This window comes from Myzus persicae, unplaced genomic scaffold, assembly GCF_001856785.1.
Source record: "Myzus persicae strain clone G006 unplaced genomic scaffold, MPER_G0061.0, whole genome shotgun sequence".
NCBI classification, from domain to species: Eukaryota; Metazoa; Arthropoda; class Insecta; order Hemiptera; family Aphididae; genus Myzus; species Myzus persicae.
Genome location: NW_019101352.1, coordinates 795,774 through 819,245, shown reverse-complemented (window position 1 = coordinate 819,245; position 23,472 = coordinate 795,774). Strand labels below are relative to the sequence as shown.

General features: G+C 27.8%; 2 protein-coding genes across 2 annotated transcripts in view; both read right to left on the bottom strand.

The window, feature by feature from the left end:
- The window catches only part of LOC111028755 (neuroglobin-1-like), a 94,597-nt gene extending 90,984 nt beyond the window's left edge, over positions 1-3,613 (bottom strand). The window contains exon 1 of the mRNA XM_022307498.1: positions 3,457-3,613. The gene's annotated coding sequence lies outside the window, so the exon portion shown is untranslated. The remainder of the gene's footprint in view (positions 1-3,456) is intronic.
- Positions 3,614-10,394: 6,781 nt separating this feature from the next.
- LOC111028724 (zinc finger BED domain-containing protein 5-like) lies at positions 10,395-11,354 on the bottom strand. The gene is made up of 3 exons (XM_022307459.1): positions 11,211-11,354; positions 11,021-11,114; positions 10,395-10,648 (listed from the first exon to the last, which is right to left on the bottom strand). Exons 1-3 carry the CDS (start codon positions 11,352-11,354, stop codon positions 10,395-10,397), a joined length of 492 nt encoding a protein of 163 aa, XP_022163151.1.
- Between the last annotated feature and the right edge of the window lie 12,118 nt (positions 11,355-23,472).

Here is a 23,472-nt window from a genome sequence, read left to right as displayed (position 1 = left end):
AAAATTATATTATTGGTAGAAATCGAGGTGGTAATTAGATGCCGATTTACCAGCAATTTTAGTAAATAATTTATGAAATATAAATTGCAGGATAAATAACGTATTATGTTTATATATACCAATAAAATTAAGTTATCGAGCTTGTAAGTATTAAAAAAATGCAAATCTATAAAGTACGTATTTTTGTTTTACTACTGTAAAAAGTTTAAGTTGAACTTGAATATTTTTACTTGTTAAAAATACGAAAATTCATAACATATTCACCGTCGAACTTCAGTTTAATAAATTCAAAAATGTTTACTATAGTACACCAACAACTTTCATACGTACATCACTTTATTATTTGTATTATGTATGTCATATGAAATTTACAGTGGCTGCTTGTAACAGTTGTAAGTTGGAATGAGAGTAAATTATTTTTAATTTCATAAGGGGTCAATATTATGATATTTGACGATAGTTAACATCACTAAGCGGATGCCATAAAAAAACATTTTATTATAAATACATGATAGAAACATAATGAATCAAAAAAGGTTAGATAAAATATACATAACATATGACTCGTAAATTAAAATGTAATTATTTAATTAGATAAACTACCTACATTGCATCTCACCTTTTTTTCCCATCGTTACCTCATTTTCGAATTATCAATATTTTAAAAAACTCAAACAATATTCATAAACTATATTTATTATAGTGTTGAATATTTTTTGAAGTACGAGAATACCTTAACTCAGTAGTTGGCAACCTTTTTGGACTCCAAGGCCACATTCAAAAATTAAAAAGATTTCACGGGCCAGACAAAAATAAAAATTTTGTATTACAAATTATTAAAAAAACACAACGTTCAATTATATTTATACAATATGCAATATGCAATATGATTATTTTGATATTATGATATTCGATTAAATTTCGTCATTGTAGAATTTAAAGTTGGCCGTATACAATGGATGCGTGGGCTTCTAGTTGCCGACCACTTACTTTACTCATAAGTCCTAATAAAATAATTGCAATTTATTGTTGTTACACAACAAGGTATTGATTTAGAATCCTCACCACATAAAAATCCTTCCGTCACGGGTTTCATATATCCGCATAACATATTGTAGTTGTAACAATTTTATTAGGAATTTGTTACATATAATACACCATTTAAATTTGTCAAACATACATATTATAGTATTATAATACTACTAGCTGAATATCCCAGTGTCACCCATGTGGAGATTTTTTTGGAACAAATTCTATGTATAGTATATACGCTATATAGGTGTATCTCGGTTTGAATGCATCTCAGTTTTAGTGTACCTCAGTTCACTGACATATCGGAGTCAGTGAACCTAGCTTTGTGGAATAATTCAACATAGATGGGCAACCACAAGTCGATGATTGGATTTAGCATTTGGTATATTTTTTAACGTGGTTTAAACTACTTTCTTTCTTAACTTTTCTGACATATCTAAAAATTTGATTCAGTAGTTTTTGCCCATTATGTATATGTGTGTATGCCACCTGGTATTAACCCTGCCAAATAGGGGCCATTGAAACTCATTTGTAATGATCAATTAATACAAAATACTTCGTTATATTGGTTTATCTCAGTGATGGTGTATTTTATAGCTCTATCTTAGATCTAAACTTTCCTGATAACTCATCTAAGAACAATCTCTGAAATTTTCGTCAAAACTGATAGGTTTTTAAGTCTATAAGCAACAAACATAGAAGAACTATTTTATAAATACATTCTCATAAAAATTGTTCTAAGATTGTTTTAACCTAATATGTTTATTCGAGGCCATACGTGTGACGATTTGGTGCATGTTTACACCCCATATGTCCAAACAGCTAATGGCAACTATTTAAAAAAAAAGTTCATCGCGTATCTCAAGATTTTTCTTAGATACCACTTTTTAAAATGTGAATATCAGAAAATTCTGTCTTATTACACATCTACAACCTCAAAGGAACCACTATTCCAAATTGCAAGTTCGTACGTTCTGTAGTTTTTGAAATGCAGCGATGAATGAGTGAGTGGTTTTTGGCTTATATAATATATAGATTATACATATTTATATTTATATTTATATTAAAATGCTTATATTTTGTTGAGATTAATTTTTATTATTAATGAACAAAAGGACTAAACGAATAAGAACAGACCCTAGTTTCATTGATTCATAATATATTTTATTTTTTAACACAGTTCATGTGGTGTTACAGACTTCAGAGATTTGATGCATTCCAAACTATACTGGAAAATAGTACATACAAGTATAATAAACCCAATACATCTTAAAACTTCATTTGCTATGCTTTAATAAAAAAAAATTGTATATAAATTAAATACTAAAAAAGCAAATTAATCAAAAACCTAACTGCGATTTTTGTGCACTTTCTCGACAGTTAATATTTACAGTCTACAATTTTGAGAGAATAAAATGTATTTATAATATTATTGCTGATCATAACATATTTTATGTAATATGAGTGGAAGAATAGGAATATATTATCTACATCACATACCTAATTATATTGTACAATATGTATATATATATTCACACGAAACTGCAATGTAGTGAATAAATAATATTATATAATAAACTTAGCTATATAGTGTATACATGACAATTTAATTTTTAAGAAACTACAAAAAATAAATTACTTTAACATACATTATAACTTCTCTTTGATATTGAAATATTAAAATGCTCGAAAAATATTCTTTCTGCAGCAATGACTACGTATAAGAATGAATGTGACTAATAATAAAACGATGTAGCAAAAAAATTCTGAAAAATATAGTTTAATATCAAAACTAATGATATTATTAAATCGTAGAACCATTTATATCGAAATTCTAACAATTTTTAAACACTGCGGTGAATGCATTGGTAAAAGATATCGTATGACATATAATTGCAATGATTGATTTAAGTACGGACTTCCCATATTATTTTTCTATCATATGTAAAATAAAACAGCCAAACAAAAAAAAAACCTAAATATCAAGTGTGCAAAATACGTGTACCAAATGAAAATACCACAAATATGCAAAACTTATGGTAATTACCTATTTGGTAAATCTATAACAGTAAAAGTAAAACTAAGAGCAACCGATTTGCAATCGAGTTCAACCACCTATACATGTACAAGCCCCCGTGGATGTGTTACATTCTTAAAAAACAAAAAAAAAAACAAAATAAAAAAATGTAATCATCGATAATGAAATCTAAAAAAAAAGGTTTTAACGATGTTAAGTGTAAAAATTATTAAAAAAACTAATCTCCAAAGGCGTCGAATATTATATTTTTGAATAATATACATTATAATATGATACTGTGTACTAATAGTATGTAGGTATAACATATTATTACACAATATTTAATTTCCATAATAATATAAACCTATATAGCACGTTGCAATAACAAATAGAGTAAACGTACGTACCAGTGTCGAAGGAATATTTGATTTTCTTGGCGGGGAGGGGGGAATGAAAATTACAACTGCAGAGACGTTGGCGATAACTACGATTTCGCGGTAGATCGACGGACGCGGAATGAAAGTTGCGTCGGCTGTGGACTCGGCGGTACGACTGGCCGCCGCGTCCACGTGTGAAGTCCTCGGTGGCATGGATGATGCGAAAGTTCGGACAGCGCGTGCGTGTCACGTGGTCGACGGACGGGGGCGGCCGAGAGATGCCGCGATACGCGATCTGTTGAAATGGATGCGTCCGTGGATTTTCCGAGACATTTTTTTTTTTAATATTGCATCCCCCAAGGATTTTGGGCGGTATTCCAATTTGAATTCGTGCACTCGCTATATACTGTTATCGGTAGCTTACTTTCCGAGAATATCGTTACACTCATATAATATGATTAATAACGGCTGAAAAACATTGTTGAAGCCGAAATAAGAATAATTTTATATAACATGATAGTTGCGGGCCGGATTAGGGCCATTAAACGATCGATCTGTACAGCGACCGCTGCAGTGAACACTACATAGATTTTGATTTTTAGTAGCTTCGTGGAAATCAAACATTAGCGGCTATTTGTTCTATTCAATTAATCAAAGAAAAATTTACACCGAAGTAATTTATTAAATATCCACTTTGCCAAAATAAACACATTATACATTTTATTTATTTTTGAGCAGATTTAAGACTTTCCACTGTTTGAAGTTATCATTACGTCTAATATAATACACTTTACGGCCGTATACAACTCGATGGGGCGGTGATTTGTCTGTGCCTGAACGCGCCGATGGTAGCTGCGGGTTGACGGTTATTGAACGGCGCCGCAGCCTCATGTCTAGCCTGCCTTACTCACTGTGGCATAAATTCAATGACGCTTGGAGGAGAGTTCCGCCGATTCCAAAATTGACCCTATCCACCGGACGGGGGAGGCAAGAACTCGCATTGGAAGATGACACTGAAGGTGTGCACAGAAGGTGCGACACTGAAGGGCTACAAGCCGTTGCCTGTTGGTCTGTGTACTAGAAGGTGGCGAGTACGACTCTATAAATGGCGAAAAATGCACTTCGTCCCATCGTTGGGCCCATCAAGTGTTAGCTGTCCATCATCTGTCCCCTCCCCCTGCCCCCCCCCCCACGGCCATGTTATTTCTAGCGGGTCGACATCCACTCAAAACGGGCACTGTATGGCACGGTATATACGCCATGGCGCCCCTCAGACTTCGATATTTTGTAGTTTGTGTTAATTTGTGGTTTAAAAAACCAAAACAGTTTCATAATAAATATACGTTTAACCTACACCTACAAATTAATATGATTTCGTTTGTTGTATGAATACTAAAATTCTGCTGGGTGTATTCAATAAAAGTTACCAAAAAGCTAATTCGTTTTCGATCGAATTATATTCCATATTTTTTTTAGAATTTTTTGCTATGAGTGATGATAAAAAAAATAAAAGTTGAAAAGCTTAAAAGTGTAATAAGTACAAGTTTCTCATAAGTTGTTATTTTAGATACCTAGGTATACAAGAAATATTAAAGATAGATACATATTATGTTCGATTTTTTTTAATTTAAAATTCAAATTTTGACAAAATTCATCAAAACGAAGTAAATTTGCATATTACTTTGTATCAAACATGTAAACAATTTTAAATTTGTGTAACTAAGGCTTGAACATTTTGTACAATATTCCTCTAAAGTAGATCATATTGTAACCAAAAAAACCACTGATTATTTTAAGATATTAGGTCATTTTTTCCTGTAAAATATGTACGTATAGTTCAATTTGTTTATTACATTTATGAGTTACTCAATTTTTCAAAAATATACCAATGTTAAGCTTTTGAGCTCTCCGAGGCAAGAGTTAAACTCATCAGATTATGTTCACATTTGTATGCATCATTATTTTTTTGTTTTTGTGCCTGTTTATTGACAGCAACCCATTGTTTTTCACAAAACACCTTTATATTATTTCTAGTATTTACGTTTTTTAAGACCATAACCGCCTTATTTTATTTTAAAAATGTTCAGATCATAGACGATAAAATACTATACGAAAAAACTGATAACCATAATATGTATTTTAATAAACATAACTGCCTATTCGTTGTCGGCAATTGCCTAAGTGGCTTTGCCATATTTTGTGTTCTTTATTTGATGAGTGCTATCATAACTAAAAAATATTACACTTACCTATATTCGGAGACCCGAAAAGTGGCCCCTGCCCGTCACAAACCTAGCGGCCAGAGGTCCGTAATGTAATTAATTAAATTGCACTGTGACAGTCACGCAGTATGCTGTATAGATTGAGAACCCATGGTTATCGGGTTGCAGTACACAGGGACCGGTTTTCGTGTCGCAGACTATAAATGATAAATACCTTACGGCTTTCAGGACTATTAAATCCTTAATTGTTTCAATAAAAAGCACCAACACGGCAGCACATGTTTCATATCAGTAAAAAAACGACGGTAGTTTGATATTTATTATATCAATAAGATTGTTCACTTATCGTTCTATATTAAATACATAGACCTTAATACCTTATACTAAGTATACGTCTTAGTGGATAAGTGGTTAGTGTTTTTTTTTTTTGGTAATTAGGTGGATCACTGAGTAGACAAAAAATATATAAGAACATGCTAAGGATTAATTATGCTAATCGCTGAAAATAGTATCCAGATATAGTGCCTAATCTAACTACGTCATTACATAAATATACTTAAAAATATGTAAGGTCAGATAAATATTATTAGGTATTCGAGAGATCACACCATTTTTTTTTTTTATTATGAAGAGATCAAAATATCTGTAAGGGGAAGAATGGACTCTTGATTAGGTAGGCATTTGAAGTATTTTATATGCTCTCCCACTATCGATTTATGATTCTCGTTGATATCCAATAACAGTCATGATTTGAAAAAAAATCCATGTGTAAAAATATACTTTTTTTACTCACTCACCTATTATAAATATGTATAGACTTATAAGATGGTACACAGTTAAATTTAGTTAACGTAGAGGTATTTTATACCTAGTGTTTTTTATTATTATTATTCATTTCGTTTCGTTTCAATATGCACTTTTTATGATAATTTAAAGAATAAGGAATGTATTTTGAGACATAATATGAATACACAACACACTATAATTTATATATATTGAATTTATACCTTTTCATATTTTTGATTCGTGAAACAATGTTACCCTGATTGCTTACCAAGACACTTCTTCGATACAAGACAATTGCCTTGACGAGCAGAAAAACGAGTACCAAACAAGCGCAAGTAAACGTTGTTATTAATAATAATATTTCAGAATGTTATCTTCCGATTTTTTAGACTTTTAGCTTCTAAGTACTTGAATACACGTGGTAAATGTACTCAACGAAATCAAAAAAGAATTTCAAAACCATACTAAAAAAATATTTAAAAGTTTCAAACAGCTTTTTCAATATAAATTGGAAATTTAACGGACGAAACTTTCCAAAGGTCAGTTCTCAAATTGTCGAATAATTCAAAACGATATCTTGAAAAACATAGCTTAACAAAAGCCTTTTAACAAAATTCTTGATTATTTATGTTACCCATGTTCGACAATATTTCACATTTATATTTAAAATTTTAAAACGTATTTTAATTTAATTTTTTTAGTAAAAACATAAATTAAAATAGATTTGTTTATTCTATTATACTACGATGAAAGTCGTTTAACATCTTTCACATCATATTTATTTTTTCAAATAGATGGAATCATTGTTTATCAGTATCATATATTTCAGTTTAATAAAACTTTAATTATACAACTTCAAAAATAATTCGTAATGATTGCTATAAAAATACATAATTAACAGCAGAGTTAACTCAATAATTGGCATACTTAATTGAATGCAACCTAATTGAAATTGTATTATTGTCAACAAAGGTATAACAATTATTCAATTATAAATTACTAATAAAGTTGTTTTTCATAAGTGTATTAGATAACTGTAAGACCGACGTTAGCAAACATATTTTTGACGATTGCTGTTAAAACTTATAACATTACAGTTAATTTCACAAATAAGTGAAACTGAAAAAAGAACAATCTTTTGATAAAGTTTTGGTTTCGAAAAAATAACATTAAACATTCAGCATGAATAGAATATTATTGATATTAACAAGACATCAAGTTAATTAATTCAAGTTCAATTGGTTGTATTTTTTTAACTGAATAATATACTCATTTATTTGCTAATTAAATAAACAAAGAAACATTAATCCAACTTAACTCAACTTATTTCCCCTGCATTAGTTTAAAAAAATATTACGTAATGTTTTTTTCAATTGTTCATTAATTTTTTTTAAGGAAATAAAAAAATAGCTTTTATATTATAATCGAGTCAAATACACTCAATATCAAAACAGTTCAATTAGTGCTAACAATATTATATGATTTTATATTTTGAAAAAAAAATTATCTTTCATCGCATAGCTTTACAGTGAAAATAAAATAGAGTTATTTATTGACCATGTGCAAAGATCTAAAACTTCTGTACAGCTGGAAGTTTGAACTACAACACTCATGTGAGGGTAGTGTAGGTATACCTATACCAACGCCATTGACGTTATGTTGAATATCCATAATATAGTTCCAAATGTTTTATAAATGTTTTCACTGTATTGAACGTCACTAAATGAAAAATGTATATTCATAAAAACTTTTTGAGATAGCCTTTGCCAAGTTGAGTAACAATTGCACTTTCTGTAACAGTAAAAAGAAAAAAAAGGAAACTTGCTATAATATACAGTAGGATTTAAATGTTTGATAATCGTCGAGTATAGGTCACTGTAAAGACGGGTTAAATTTTAATTCAATGTCAAATAATTGCGATACGAACAATTTGGCGTAAAAGCATCGCTATTTGGAACTTTGGAAGGTGAATCTAATTTGCGTTCCAAAATATCACTTATAGCGTCTTACAAGTAAATATAACCAACTTACCGTAAAAAAGGAGCAAAAAGGTTCGTGGAATAGAAGCTATATCTTATAGGTAGCTTAAAATTATAAATCTACATATTTTGAAAATTTCTCTTAAGTATTATTTTATTAATATTTCCACTTTCCGGCAGTTTTTGGAGAAAAGTTGTGAAAAAATACTGGGAATTGTATAACATTTTATACCTCATACTACCAATTCGATTAAGTGTATTACAAGAATCCTCCCATATATTAAATATTTTTTTCATTTATTTAGTGTATGGCTTATGATTATATGCAATAGACTAATGATAAAAATGTAACATGAAAAAAATAAAATAAAATAAAATGTATAATAATATTGTGAATAACAGCGAATTAATAAGGCAGTAAATTATTAAGTTTGGTATTAGAGTTGTAGATCTAGATTCTCCTGCCACTGAATAAATGTGTGAGTGAGGCTGTGAGACAATCTATTTTGGGTCCCTGATAGGAGCTGGTTGGGCATTCGAATGCGATATGAGTTTCGCTGCAATCGCGTTCTGGTGAGTTTCCTATGCCTCATGGGGGGGAATCTATCATTGGAAGTATGGACTCTGTTAAGTGTGGACCGCAGGTTGCATGGTAGCCGGTAGGTCAAAGCCTGTAAGCTGTGTACTACCTAACCTTCCAGCTGGCCATAATTTCAGAGTTAGTGTAAGTTAAGTCCAAAGATGTTTTAATTGAAGGATTTTTAGACTTAAATAGATTTTTGACCACACTGTCATTAAAACCGTTGATGGGTAGTTTGCGGTTGAGGTTTATTTTTGAGAAATCTTTAATAGAGACATATTTTGCTTCTCGTGGTGGCGAGCAATTGCTGTTAACGTTGGGTCGTTGAGAGCTATTGAGTATTTGTGGATCTTATAGTATTATATACTAAATCAAATTTTTAGCTCGAAAATGTGATGAAAGGCACACAACACACGCACAATTATAAAACCAATACATTCCTTGCTCCGCACAGAAACTAAAATAAAGTATCTACTTTATAAAATAAAAACGGCATATTTCCTAAATTACACAAACTATTTTTAATATAATGTACAACCCATTGCATGGCATTAAAAATGCATTATACTGCAAACATTTTATTTTGTTTATTCATGCACGAATAATAATTTAAGCCATACACTAACTGTTCTATGTTCTGTATTCAAATGTTTAATTCGTGTTAAACCAAAAGTATAGAAACATTACTAAGAGCAATAACTACTGAGTGCTTAAGTAAGTACTTATATTCAATGTAGATTGATGCTCAACAACAATTTCTATTGAAAAAATCTCTAAATAAAATTTGTGTAATTTTGTTACTTTGTTAAATGTAGAAAAGTGAATTGGCATATTACTATAACAACATAATATAGTATTATATTATATAGCGATCAATGAAGCTGTATAGCAAAAAAATACATAGGTATACAATATACACTTGAACAAACATATTATTGTGTACTACTATATAATATCTAAAACTAAATAAAAAATAAAATATTAGAAATGTCATTATCACAATACAATAACTTGAAAACCAAGCAAAAATGCAATTCTAAGACAAAAGTATAGATAATTTAATGTGTCCAAGCCGCAAAAAAATAGAGAATTTGTTTATCTTATCGAAATTCTATACACCTATAGAAAATTGAGACTTCACCAACATCAACATTGTATAAACCAGCGGTTCTCAAACTTTTTTGTTCGCGGAGCCCTTAAGTTCCTAAAAAAAAATTACGGAGCCCCAAAAATCAGAAATGTCTATATGAGACAACAAAAATTCATAAAAAATGATGTCAATTGTAAATGATTGGCTTTTGATTTTTATTTTCTGTAAAATACAAATATACACAAATTATTTAATTAATATTAATTTAATAAGAAAAAAAGAACATAATATTTTAGCAATTTATTTATTTATTAATGTGATCCATGATGTTGGCTTTTTTTATTGATCAGTATTTTTATATTTGGCTTGATAGGCGAGAGTTGAATGCGCATATCTGCTTCAGCATCCAATTTATTACGATATTTGGTTTTCGTTGATACATATGATGAAAATCCAGTTTCACATAGATATGTTGTTGCGAAAGGAAGAAGTGCTAAGATAGCTTTTTTAGCCAGAGATTGATATTCGTTAGTAATACTCCTACTGCACCAAAAATCTGTTAATGCTATTTAATCAAATACAATTTTTAAAGATGAATTGGTCATTTCAATAAATTCTTCATACTCCCGTTATAGATAAATCTTCGGGCTTATCGTTGATTAAAAATGGATTTTTAACCCAATTATATCGTTGATCAATTCTATATTTTTACTATCTGGAAAATATTTTTCTAATGACGATAGTATTTCATTTAAATGTTGTTCAATTTCGCCATATATTTCATCAAAATATCCAATATTACCATCAATCGATTCTAAATATTCCCTTAACAAAGGAAAACTATCAATTTTATGTTGAAAAAAACACACAGCCCAAAATTTAATTTTTTTTTAAAGCTCGAATTTTGTCATTTGCCGTGAAAATGGTGTCATTTTACCTTGTATTGATAAGTTCACTTCATTTAATTTTGTGAAAATACCAGCCAAGTAACTAAGTCGAAATAACCAAATTTTATCAGTAAGTCTGCAGAGCTGTAAATTAAATAGGTGATCGGTGAAAAAAACGTACAATTCATTGCGCAATTCAAGTAAGCGTACAAGTGTTTTTCCCCGAGAAAGCCATCTTACTTCGGTATGGTAAAGTAGTGATTTTTGCATACTTCCCATATCTTCACACAAAATTGTGAACAGTTTTGTGCTCAATGGTCGAGATTTTAAGAAATTTATAATCTTCACTGCCTCATCAAGTACATTTTTAAGAGGTATTGGCATATTTTTAATAGCAAGTGCTTGACGATCAACATTGTATAAACACTATAAACCATACAAAACAATTTACCAACCGTGAAACGTATATGACTATACAATAACCCACCACCAACAACCCAATATTTAATACTTAATTATTGCAGAAAATATCAATAAAAATCACTTAAATGTATATTAAACATTCAATCGATCAGATAGCTAATCGATAGCTGAAAACATTTCAATTGGTGTGAACAGTGAACAGTACAAACTTAATTAATTTTACAAAGGTATTTTATATTTTATTTTAACTCTTGAGTCTAAATACACCACCTACCTATTATTATCCTACAACAATATGTCATTTGAAGTAAATTATTAACATTTTACAGTTGTAATGTTTTGTAAAATAAACTCAGCTATTATATAAGTACTAAAATATTATAGTCTAAAAGTTAAAATTATGTATAAATAATTTATATTTATAAACTTATAATGATCAATATCAAAAAAAAAACAATTTAAATTTCTAATTATTATTTCTATTTAATTAGATAATATTAGGTTATTATTTGACTAAAAATATTTCAAAATAATGAGGTGCCTATATAAATAGTCAACTTCAGAGTTCAGTATGAAGTTGTATTGATGAAATTTAGAATTATTTCAATATGTATATTAAAATATATTAAAATGAAACTTGATTTTTCAACCACAGCAGACACTCTACAATAAGTTTTATTACATAATGTTAAGATAGGTATTCATTTATAAATATAACAGTAAACGGTACAAAATTAATTTTTAAGAATAAATTATTGGAGTCACTTCAGCATTCAAACCTTAAAAGTTTTTTTTAATACAATGAAAGTTCCATAAATTGAAAATACATCAGAAAAAAATCGTTTTTAGTCGTTCACAGAAATAAGGATAGAAGGACGGTACCTAAGTATACTTCAAATATTATTTTGTTGGCAACTGTTGCATAGCAACTGACCACAAAAATATTTACACACATTTTCAATAAATTAATCAGTTGTATGGTCGTATCACTTTAATGGTTAGGTAGTTAAATTCTTAGCTCAACTACAGTAAGCGATTTAAATAGAATGCACTTACTTTTGTATACATATAATAATAAGAATGTTTTTTTGGAAAACTCATCTCACTATTTTATCAATACATCTAACTTAGCTATATATATGTTATTGAATGTTTAAATGTAAATTATTAATAGAAATTTGTTTTTTTTTTTGTATTCAAACGGTCCAGTGCGTTCAGAATACATTAATCAAAAATATTGTGATTTCAAAACAAAATATCTACAAAAATAATTAAATAAAAACAATATTTATACTACTCGGAGTGTAGATTTTAATTGCATAAGATACAACTGATTAAATAAAAAATAAAATCTTAGAATAATAGTTTATTTGAAATATAAATAATAGTGTACATTACAAACCACTGACATGTAATAACACATCGACATTTTTAACTAACCAATCATTTGTGTTTCAGTAATTTTTTTTATATAAATAACATAAATAAATACTATAACATAATCTGCACTAAATATTCAATGTAGAACTATATATTGCAATCACAATATTATTGACATTATTTCAACCGAATAACGTTTAAATTTTGCTCAGTCAGGGGGAAAATTACAAATAAAAATAGTTATACATTTGTAATAGGTTTTCATTATTACATTAACGAATATCGACCATTGTAAAAAATACAGCAACACCACTAGTTTCTTTAATTCATTCCATTTAAAATTATTTAGTAAAATAGGAATTGACTTCGTGATGAAAATATATTAGATTTTTTTGGGAAAAAATATAAGTAAACAATTACAATGAACTATTATAAAATGTAGTCTCTTAATGGGCTTATATAAAGAATTATATTAGTGCTGATCACTTTTATTTAAATATTTTTAATTGTTTATAGTGATGTAATAACTAATAAGTAGGTAAAAATGTACAATAATAAATATTTAATAAAAACTATATTAGTATTATAAGTTATAACGTAAAAAGATTTTTTTTTTAAATTAATAATTTAAAAACATTTTAAAAATCCAGCTTTCAATAGTAAAAATTATCGTCTTTTTTTAGCGCCTCAATGTTCAAATTCGGTCCGGAGTACAATCTTCTGGATGCATTGTGCAAAATTTTGATTTTTTTAATTGATTTGCATTAAATTTAATAACAATTGTAAGAAATAAATAGTAAAAATAATAAATTATTAACTATTCAAATATTAATTATGTACAATTTAATAGTTAAATCAATATTGTTCGTATATTATTTGTAGGTATAAGTATCTTAATTTGTCCTATATAAACCTAATTGTATTCTATACATATAATCAACAAAAAAAATAAATAAATAGGTATACTAAAGATGATATAAAAAGACAACATTTAAAGTTAAGCATATAACTTTGAGAGTTTTTGCTGTTTTGTGAGTATACAAATAATTATTTATTTCACATAAATTACATTTTAAAATACCTATCCAGTTTAAAAAATATATACATACATGATATGTATGTTGATGATGTTTTATAAATAATTTAAAATTAGGCTAAATATTTTGAATTTGTAATCATGCATAGAAAGTGATACTTATTCAAGTAATTAGGAATGTCTTAAGTTTCTAAGATTAACATGCTTTAAATAGTTACAAAATAACAAGATTATTTGAAGGTAAATCTTTAATATACATTTGAGTATCTATTTCATTAAATTTTAACTTTAATTCTTCAATGTAATTGTATTGCTTTTTGCAAAAAATTTTTAATTTCTAGATATAAAATGCTGATGGTAAAACTTGTATTATAAATTGTTATACAAATCTTGTAACAAGTTTGATTGTATTTTCATTCATGGTGTTTAGATGGATTAAATATATACAATTCAAACAATTAAAAAAAAAAATCAAATTTAGTTATTAAATTTTTTTTTTTAATTATATCTACCTCTAACTTTGACGATTTCTGATTTAGAATACAAGTTTATGGATCAAAATCACTTTAAAAAAAACGATCAACCCAAACATTACAACCAAAATATTGGTTAATATTTAAAAAAAAAAAGAGTTGTGTTGTTGTGTTTTGCATGCTCAAAATGCGTTGAATGTTCCGCAAACAGCTGAATTGAACATTTTTTGAAGGTAATGAATGATGAAGTGTACCCTGTTTCCGCGGACTCACGATATAATATATATATTTTTGTTTTAATTTGAATTAACCTTCGGCAGCAATAAGACCATAGGGATTTACAAAATATATTTACAGTATCTGGTGTACAATAAAAGATTATAAATCTTGTACAATAATTAATTTTACAGTCTATTCATTAATTTTGACGAGATGATGAAGTCGACTATTGATTTAGTTGAGTCTGGGAAATGTGTAAGTGACGTGGAAATGTTCTCAGACAGATTGGCCTTTTCCCCGAACTGTTCGCGTGTGAGGCATTCCGTTGGAATATTTTTGATAGTTAGTTGGACACCATATGAAAGCAAATTGGCGGGTCTACTTTGTTCATTAGATAGCTGTGTGATATTTGCAGTGAATGGCCAATGAGAAGCCTGTTGTTTATTACTACCTCAATTTTTCTTGGCATGTCCAGTGAATGTGGCAATTGAGATACATTTTGATTTATCTCATGGAGTTTGATAATTTGGAGATTCGAGCTTGCTTGCTAAGTGTGGTACAATTTGATTTCGAATTTCGAATTGTTTTTGAATATCATTGGTGCAATAGTGAAGAGTTATTTCTATAATATTTATTATATTACGACTATGTGTATTTTTGATATTTCTTAATACTGGCATGAACAACGTCAAATTAACCTTATAGGCACTATACTAGTAAATTGTAAAGCTTTTTTACTCGAAAACAAAAATTTAATCATATACAAATAAAAATATAAATATGTAGAGCCAACAATTCTAAATCATTACACTAAGCACAAATAATCCAAAATATTTTGAAAACTATATCATCGCTTTTAAATATTTAGTGAATAATTCAAGTCTTAACATTTATTTATTTCATTTTTTTTTTTTCAATAAGGTACAAAACAAATAAAAAACAATTTTGTCTACAATTAAATTTGCTTAAAAATGACTGTTTTAAATACATTTTTTTCGTTTGTCTGGCAAATTTCGAAAACAACTGAGAATTGTTTACTTTTGATCCAATTAGTACCAACTAGATCTGAATTGCTACCAGAAAAAAACTCTCAAAACTGCAGAAGATTGAAGCATTTTTACTACATCAAATGGTGCAGGCACAGGACACACAACAAAAAAATAATAATAACAATAATAACAATATAAATATTGTATACAATTATCAACTGATAAACATCTTGAATGGAAGGACTAAATGAAGGAATCAAAACTTATAATTTGGCAATGTAATATAATAATAAGTTAGTATGAGCTGTAGCCTGTCGATAATTGCTCAGTGTTAGAAAATTCGTAAGTCAACTGTTACGGCTAAAATCGTTGAAAAACTACTTGACGTAAAATCGTTTTTTGAAGAAGATTAATCTCTTTCGATGATTTTAAATTAAAAATGCACAACACATCGCTACCCTGCACTTTGCTGATGGCTCTAAGATGAAACCCCCATTATGCCCAAAGTGTAACAGTCGTTCATTAATTAAGCACATTATCGCCTATTGTTCACATTTTATAGAGGCCAGAAAAGAATTATCCATACCAGAAAATCTTTACGAAGTAATACAACTGAACAGTATCAAACAGTTTTTGTCTATTCTTTTTGTATTACGATTTTATCAGATTTCGTCATGATGAATATAGTGTATTATGTAAATAATAGACAGTTATACGAAATAGTACTATCAAATAATAAATGTATTACAATGTAACAGTTATTGTAATCAAAGTATGGAATGTAATATATTATGAACATAAACCAATCTGTCATTTTGATTGGCGAATGATCAAAATCTATTTATACTTTATATTTTATTTTTATAATATAATAGGTACACTACTATTACCCCTGTCTATACTACTTTACTTGTGTTATTGTAACATATACCTAGTTGGAATACAAAATCAATAAAAAATTTTTTAATTTTCTATTCTCTGTAAATATTACATCAATAATATTAATATTATACATATATATATATATATGTATATGAGTGTTGAATATATTACATTATCAGGTTTAGGTGTTGAGTAATTCAATATTTGGTAAATATTGTTTTTTAGAGTTTTTCGAGTCAATAGTCATCTGAGCATCATCTGTTCTGAATATAAAGTTAGATTAAAATTTAAAAACCTCGAGATAATAAACCCTTGAATTTCGATTCCTGTTTAGTTGAAGCTGGAGTTGACATCGAGCAAATAATATTATACTTCAGTAGTTATTTTAACACTTTTTACAGCTTACAAAAATAGTCGTGCAAAAAAAAAACGAAAAATCACACGCTATTGTATTGTAACAACCAATAAAACTCAATCCACTCAAAATCAAACAATATATAAATGTAAATAGTGTAAAATCAACAAGATATTAATTGTATTTGTATTTTTGTTTTTTTTTAAATCCGTATTGTTCATACTGCTAATGGTACTTCTAACATATTATAATAAGACTATTATTATTTGTTTATTTGTGTTTTAAAATTAGATACAAAGATAACATCTCATAAAAAACCAAAGGACGCTTATATATAACTATAAAAGTGTCAATAATACTCATTATTTATGTGAATATTTATGTTGTATTATTATGAAAGTTGTCCTCAGTTATTATGATTGATAACGTAAGAATGAAAAGTGTTGACATTTATATGTAATTACTAATAATAGATGCAAAATATGTAAACAAGTTTAATACGAGGATATTTCAATATTGCATTTATAATATGTAAACAAAATTAATTTTGAAACATTTCAGATTACAACCAATAACATTGCAATAAATTTGGCATCATACATTAATTAGTAAAAAATAAACTATAATCTTATTCATCAAATTCATCAAATTCGCCTCTATCTCTATTAAATGTATAATTCAATAATTGCATGTTCCAATACATATTTTTGAGAACATTTCAAACAAACGATTGATATTTGGATCGTATAATGGATTTATTATGGCGACTAAATGAGCACAACAGATCAACATATTATTTGAAATATCTGAAAGATCAAATTCTATAATTATTATCTACTATTTTTATTAATTTCATACTATTTCAGTAAAAATTCTATTACCTATGTATATTTTTAGGAATTGCATTGTTTTAAAACATCAATTTTGAAACAATACATTTTGTAATTTCGTTTAAATTTACCCTTAAACAGTTTTAAAATTTTTTGAAGATACTTCTATAATATTTTAACTGTCCGTATTATGAGGGGCTATTTTTGATTTCCCATATTTGTGTATAGTATATATTATTAAAAACCAAAATTAATAGAAATACAATTCAATTAGATATAATATACATAATATTAGCAATATGTATCTTAATACTTATGTACATTATAGAGCCAATAAAAATACACTTTAGAATTCTTTGAGGGGTAGGGTGGGTACAAGGTGCCCTAAACTCTAAATAACACAGTGAATATTTAAATAATTATATATGTTTAAGGGTTTAAAAGATAAACATACGTAGTCATATCCAAGGTAATTCTATATCAATATCGAACAGTCATTTTATTGGTAAATTTATGTGTTATTAAAATCATTTTTTATTAGCGTAACTAATATCATATAGGTAGGTATCTAACTTTTATATTATATTTTATTTTATATTGCTAGATAATGTTAGCCTATAGCTGTCCCGCCCGTCGTTCCCCGTGCCAAAGATAAGATGTTTGGTAAATATATTTGTAAAAATATGACGTTTAATATACAATACCTATTTCTACTAATTATTATAATAATAATATAATATGTAACCAATGGCAACCATTTGAATAAACATAAAAAATATTCTTTTTTAGTGAGCTAAAAAATATGGTTGTATGAGCTACCCTTTAGGTAGCTGTAAGCCTGTAACCCATGGCAACCTGGCAATCTGCGAGAACAATAATTTGAAATTTTCAACAAAATCGGTCGAGTAGTTTTTGAGTATATAAGCTATAAATATACATTTAACTCTCATATATATATTGTTTTAAGATAAGTATATATGGTACCTTTATTCGAAACTATAAAAGCGACGATTTTGTGCATGAATTTACGTCGTCTGACCGAGTAACCAATTTCAACCATTTACATACAAACAAAATACTAATTTCTACACATTTTACTATGCCTTTTGTATTCTGTAACCAATGGTAACCATTTATAAACATAAAAATAAAATTTTGATTTCCAATGTGAATCTCTTTTATAAGCATCTTTTTAAAATCATTATTCCTTAGTGCACCTCTAAATGAACATTAATATTGCTCATGCATATTCTTTAATAATAAAGTTGATTTTGTTGTTAGATATACTGTATACAATTACTAATAATGGGTTTAATTTTAGCACCAGTCAATAACCCACTTACCGAAGCTCAGTCTTCAAAAAAAAAAATAATTTTTGTAAATTATTCATAACGTAATATACGTAAATTAAAAATCTATAGTTAATACCTTTTTTTTTTTACTGTATTTTATATTTTGGCACGATGTAATAATGTGTTATGAATAAATTTAATACTTAACATATTTGTGTACACGATATAATAAAAAAACACATTTTGGGAATTGGGCTTGTGATCGATGTACAAGTAAAATATTCTGAAAATATTGTATGTTTTTCGATACTTTATTCTAGGCTTCTCTAGATAGCTGTTTTTTATATTTTAAAAGATCATAAAATAGTGCGTTTTCAGCTAGTGTAATGACTGCATAGTATTAATTTAAAAATAATAAACCAAATGTCTGCAATTACTAACACCTAATTAGGTACATCATAGATAAGTGTACTAACCTTAGATAATTTGGATAATTTACCATGGGTAATGGAACCCATCCTTCTAATATTCTTACCGATAAGTCTCTGAATTAGACAAATGAAATATGCAAATAAATAAGCAGGCTCGAAGAGAAATGTCACATAATGTATTTGAATTGATGTATTTAAATTACAAGTATAAATCAATCGGTGACCAAATGTTTAAATATGTCATAGTTGGCCTCACGCATACAGACATCAATCATTTAATCAAGTAATACTCGTTGCTTATACACATGTAGGTCAAATTGTTTACACGGGCGGGATGGGCATGCCTCCATCCATAGTATATTATGATCTAAGTCTTAACCCTACATGAGTCTTATCATTATATGTAACAAATGTGGTCGCACAAGGTCTTTTTGACCGTTCACTTATATCTCATAGGTTTTAAACATTTTACATACAAATGCATTTAATAATGATTTACAAAAATAATTTACAATAAGAATTGGTATTACTGGATGTACTATATAATTAACATTAAAATGAAAATAAATTAAAAATTATTTGATTGAAAGAATAAAACTAAACGAAAGCATTGCAACCTTCGAAGAGATAAGAGGCAAGTGACTGGATATAAATGGTTTTTGTTGGTTTTTCCATTTAAAATTGGACGCCGACGAAAATAATACGTAACAAAATTGGTATCCCGACAATTGAGCGAAAGAAAAAGAGCGAACGTAAATGAGCGAATGAAAAAGAGCGAATACAAAATGAGCGAATAAAAATATGAGCGAAAGCATATAGAGCGAAAAAATATACGTGTGTACTAACTATGTGAAACTACTGTGAAATATTTTAGGATTCGAAAAGTCCGCTATAACGATTCGATAAGATTACATTTATGATCATTTGTCTTATCTGAGTCATTGTCGTCGTACCTATGTTGAGTTTATACTTTATAGAGGCTTCAATTGTCTATTAGGGTCGTGTAATCCAACAATTTGGAAGTTCATAAAAGCCCTTCAAAATCAACAGACTTTAGTGTATATGCAGGTATATCAAATTAATAGTGTCATTTGTTCGTCCAATAAAAAAAAAATATAATGATTCTGCCGAAAAATTAAAAAATATTGCTGACGATTATTATAATATTCCGATTTAAATATTTAAAAGGTATCACGTATTATTTTTCATTGCAAGTATAAATTTATTAATTTTATATTCAATAAGTATGACAAATAAGAAATCTAAATGTATTAACTTTATAATTATGTGTATGTGCAAATAATTTATTTAAATTATATTATAATATTATATTTTTTCGCTCATATTTTTATTCACTCATTTTTTATTCTCTCTTTTTCTTTCGCTCAACTGTCGTAGAACCAACAAAATTGATGCTGAGTTTAATCACACACGGTCTTTTTGACCGGTTACAGACTTTAAAAATAGCTATAAATTCGACAGACAACAACTAAATGTTCTAAATAATCTTAAAAAATAGGTTAACATATACATTAAAGGTATCAAATTACACGAAATAAAGTAAATTACTCACAATGACATATTAGTAAAATAATAAACTCCATGGCCTTTTAGACCATGATGCGACTCATGACATTTTGTTGTCACCGTCCTACAACAAGTGGGTATCATAGTAAATACTAAATTGTACTCTCAGCAGAGAATAACGTTTTAGCTTCAATAGTTAAAAAAATTAGAGTGGATTGGCATCTTATAAAATTGAAGAATGAAGGCTATTAGATTACTACATAGAGCATCTCATAGTTTCTATATTATATTTTTATTTTAAAGCGAGTTATGAGTATTTTAAAATTGTAAATTGTTTATACATCTTAAATTAATCATAACTCGCTTTAAAATTAAAATATGATAAAAAAACCTCTAAGATTCCCTTGATAATAATCTAAGCTTTAAACGTTATATACGAGCTTAATTTACTGTAATTTTTAAGCTAACGGAGCTAAACGTGATCTGCTGAGCGTAAAATTTGCTGTGTTAAGCACTTTTAAGACGGATACGACAAATGTCTACTTAACGTTCTTTTAAGGATCTGGACAAAGTGGCTCGGCAAACAATCAGTAATTCAAATACGCAAGTAGGTAACCTATATAGGTACCCCTCTGCTAATCCTGATATTCATAATTGGTGTTTTCTACTAATTAGTGTCAATGTGTCATCGATGTGAGTGTAAACATAATATACTGTTGTCTGGTACAAACTTCTAACTTATGAACATTTAAAGGGCAGTATACAGTGTATATTGTATTTAAGAAAATCAAACACAAAACACAGTGTGAATAATGCACAAAACACCAATCACTAGGGTCTTAGAGCATTGAACAATTATATAAATCGTAATAAATTTATAACAGACTGAGGATGGTTAATAATAGAATGTCCTATGACCATCTATAAAACAGATGAAAACTAAAACCAAACTTGTGGAAAAACGTCAAAATTCAACTGTCAAATGCACGCCGAAGCTAGTTAAAAACTTGATATTCCCTATTATATGATGCTCTGAGACAACCGGAGGTCAATTTCCGGAATGCTCCGGAAATTCTACAATTTTCAAAAGCAATCAATATGTAGAACTAAGTTTAATTACTTCATTATTATATTAACTTTACTTTTCTGTGTGGATGTTAAGCTAATAAGTAATAACCATAATGACCCGCTAGAAAGGTAAAATTAAAAAAAATGTCATGTTATAAACAGTTATATTTTAAATTTAAATTTAAATAATCATAATCATATTTGTAATATATTATAATATACATATATATTATACTGTTATTTAATACCATCTGTGAAATCCGTAATATTTCTGAAATAATAGTCTACTTCCGAGATAACTTAGAACAATATTCACGCATTGTGACGTAAGACGTTACCGTATATTTAAATATTGTAAAAACTTGTATGGAGGTTGCAGCAAAACTACAAAAGTCGAAAAACATTATACATACCCGCTTGGCCACTTCACACAAAACTTACGAGGGACACTGGTAAAACTCCCCCCCCCCAAAAAAAAAAAAAAAAAACAAAAGCCTAGCTGGCACTCCATCGGAACATTATATTATAAAACATGCAATTTCAATTTGGATAAAGGTGGAAAGCGCTCTGCAGTACAGTGGGTGTCTAAAAAGAGTATCTTTTGTGTTAAATTTTGAATTCAACGATATAAGACCATTGTATACTAAAAACTATTCTGAGATAAAACGGTCAGCCTATAATATTACTAAGTATATTTTATGATATTATTGCTTTTCAAGTAATTTATTTTACTATTAGTCATTACTCATTAGTAGTACAGTAGGTTAAATTAATTTTTACTAAACAAAATATAACGTTTGAAAATTTAATTATGTATAATGTATATACATTAATTCAATTTAATAAGTAATATAATTTAAAAGTTTCAAGTACCTATGAATTATATTTTTTCATTACAAGAAAGATTAATATTTTCTTAGTTCGTCCAAATTTGAAAATGAAACTAGGTGTAAAACACAGTGTTTGTAAATTTTTGGATTATAATTTGAACTTGAGAAACCTTATTTGAAATGTTCGATTCTTAGTGATACAATTGAACATTTTATGAATTTCTATCTCAAACTTTGAGCATTTATAAAAAATGACTGTAGATTCACTCTAAACTTTTTTTAAATTTCCATCAACGATATTTGTAATTTGTATTATATTTTCTAGTTTTTGTTCATTTTTTTTTATCAAATGTAATTTAAAAAAAAAAATAATAAAAATCAAAATTTTCTTAGGCTTATAAATAGTTTAAAATAAGAAAATATTTTCAAAATTGTAAGACATATAGAATATAATAATATAAATATTTGGTGACAATTTCAATTATATCTACTGTGGTTTGTTTTTGAGTAACACATAAAAACAAAATTGTTTTGTTAAAAAACTAATTTTACTTAGAAATTTCCGTTTTACCTTAATCTTTTTTTCTCGATATCTAAAAATTACTGAGAATTTTCAATTTTTACCTTTCTAATAAACCTATTAGAATCACTTTTAAAAGATAATGAAGTTCAAAATGTAAGCACTATTTCAACTAACAGTGTACACTGTACGTGTACATGCTATATAGACAAACAAAAAAAGAACTTTTGTTAGAATATATTATTTT

Excerpts from the sequence above, each read along its gene's own strand:
- LOC111028724 (XM_022307459.1), bottom strand. The coding sequence starts at position 11,354 with ATGCCAATACCTCTTAAAAATGTACTTGATGAGGCAGTGAAGATTATA. Across the intron at positions 11,115-11,210 it reads CACTACTTTACCATACCGAA|CTCTGCAGACTTACTGATAA; the intron begins GTAAGATGGCTT and ends TTTAATTTACAG. Across the intron at positions 10,649-11,020 it reads AGTGAACTTATCAATACAAG|CATTAACAGATTTTTGGTGC; the intron begins GTAAAATGACAC and ends TTGATTAAATAG.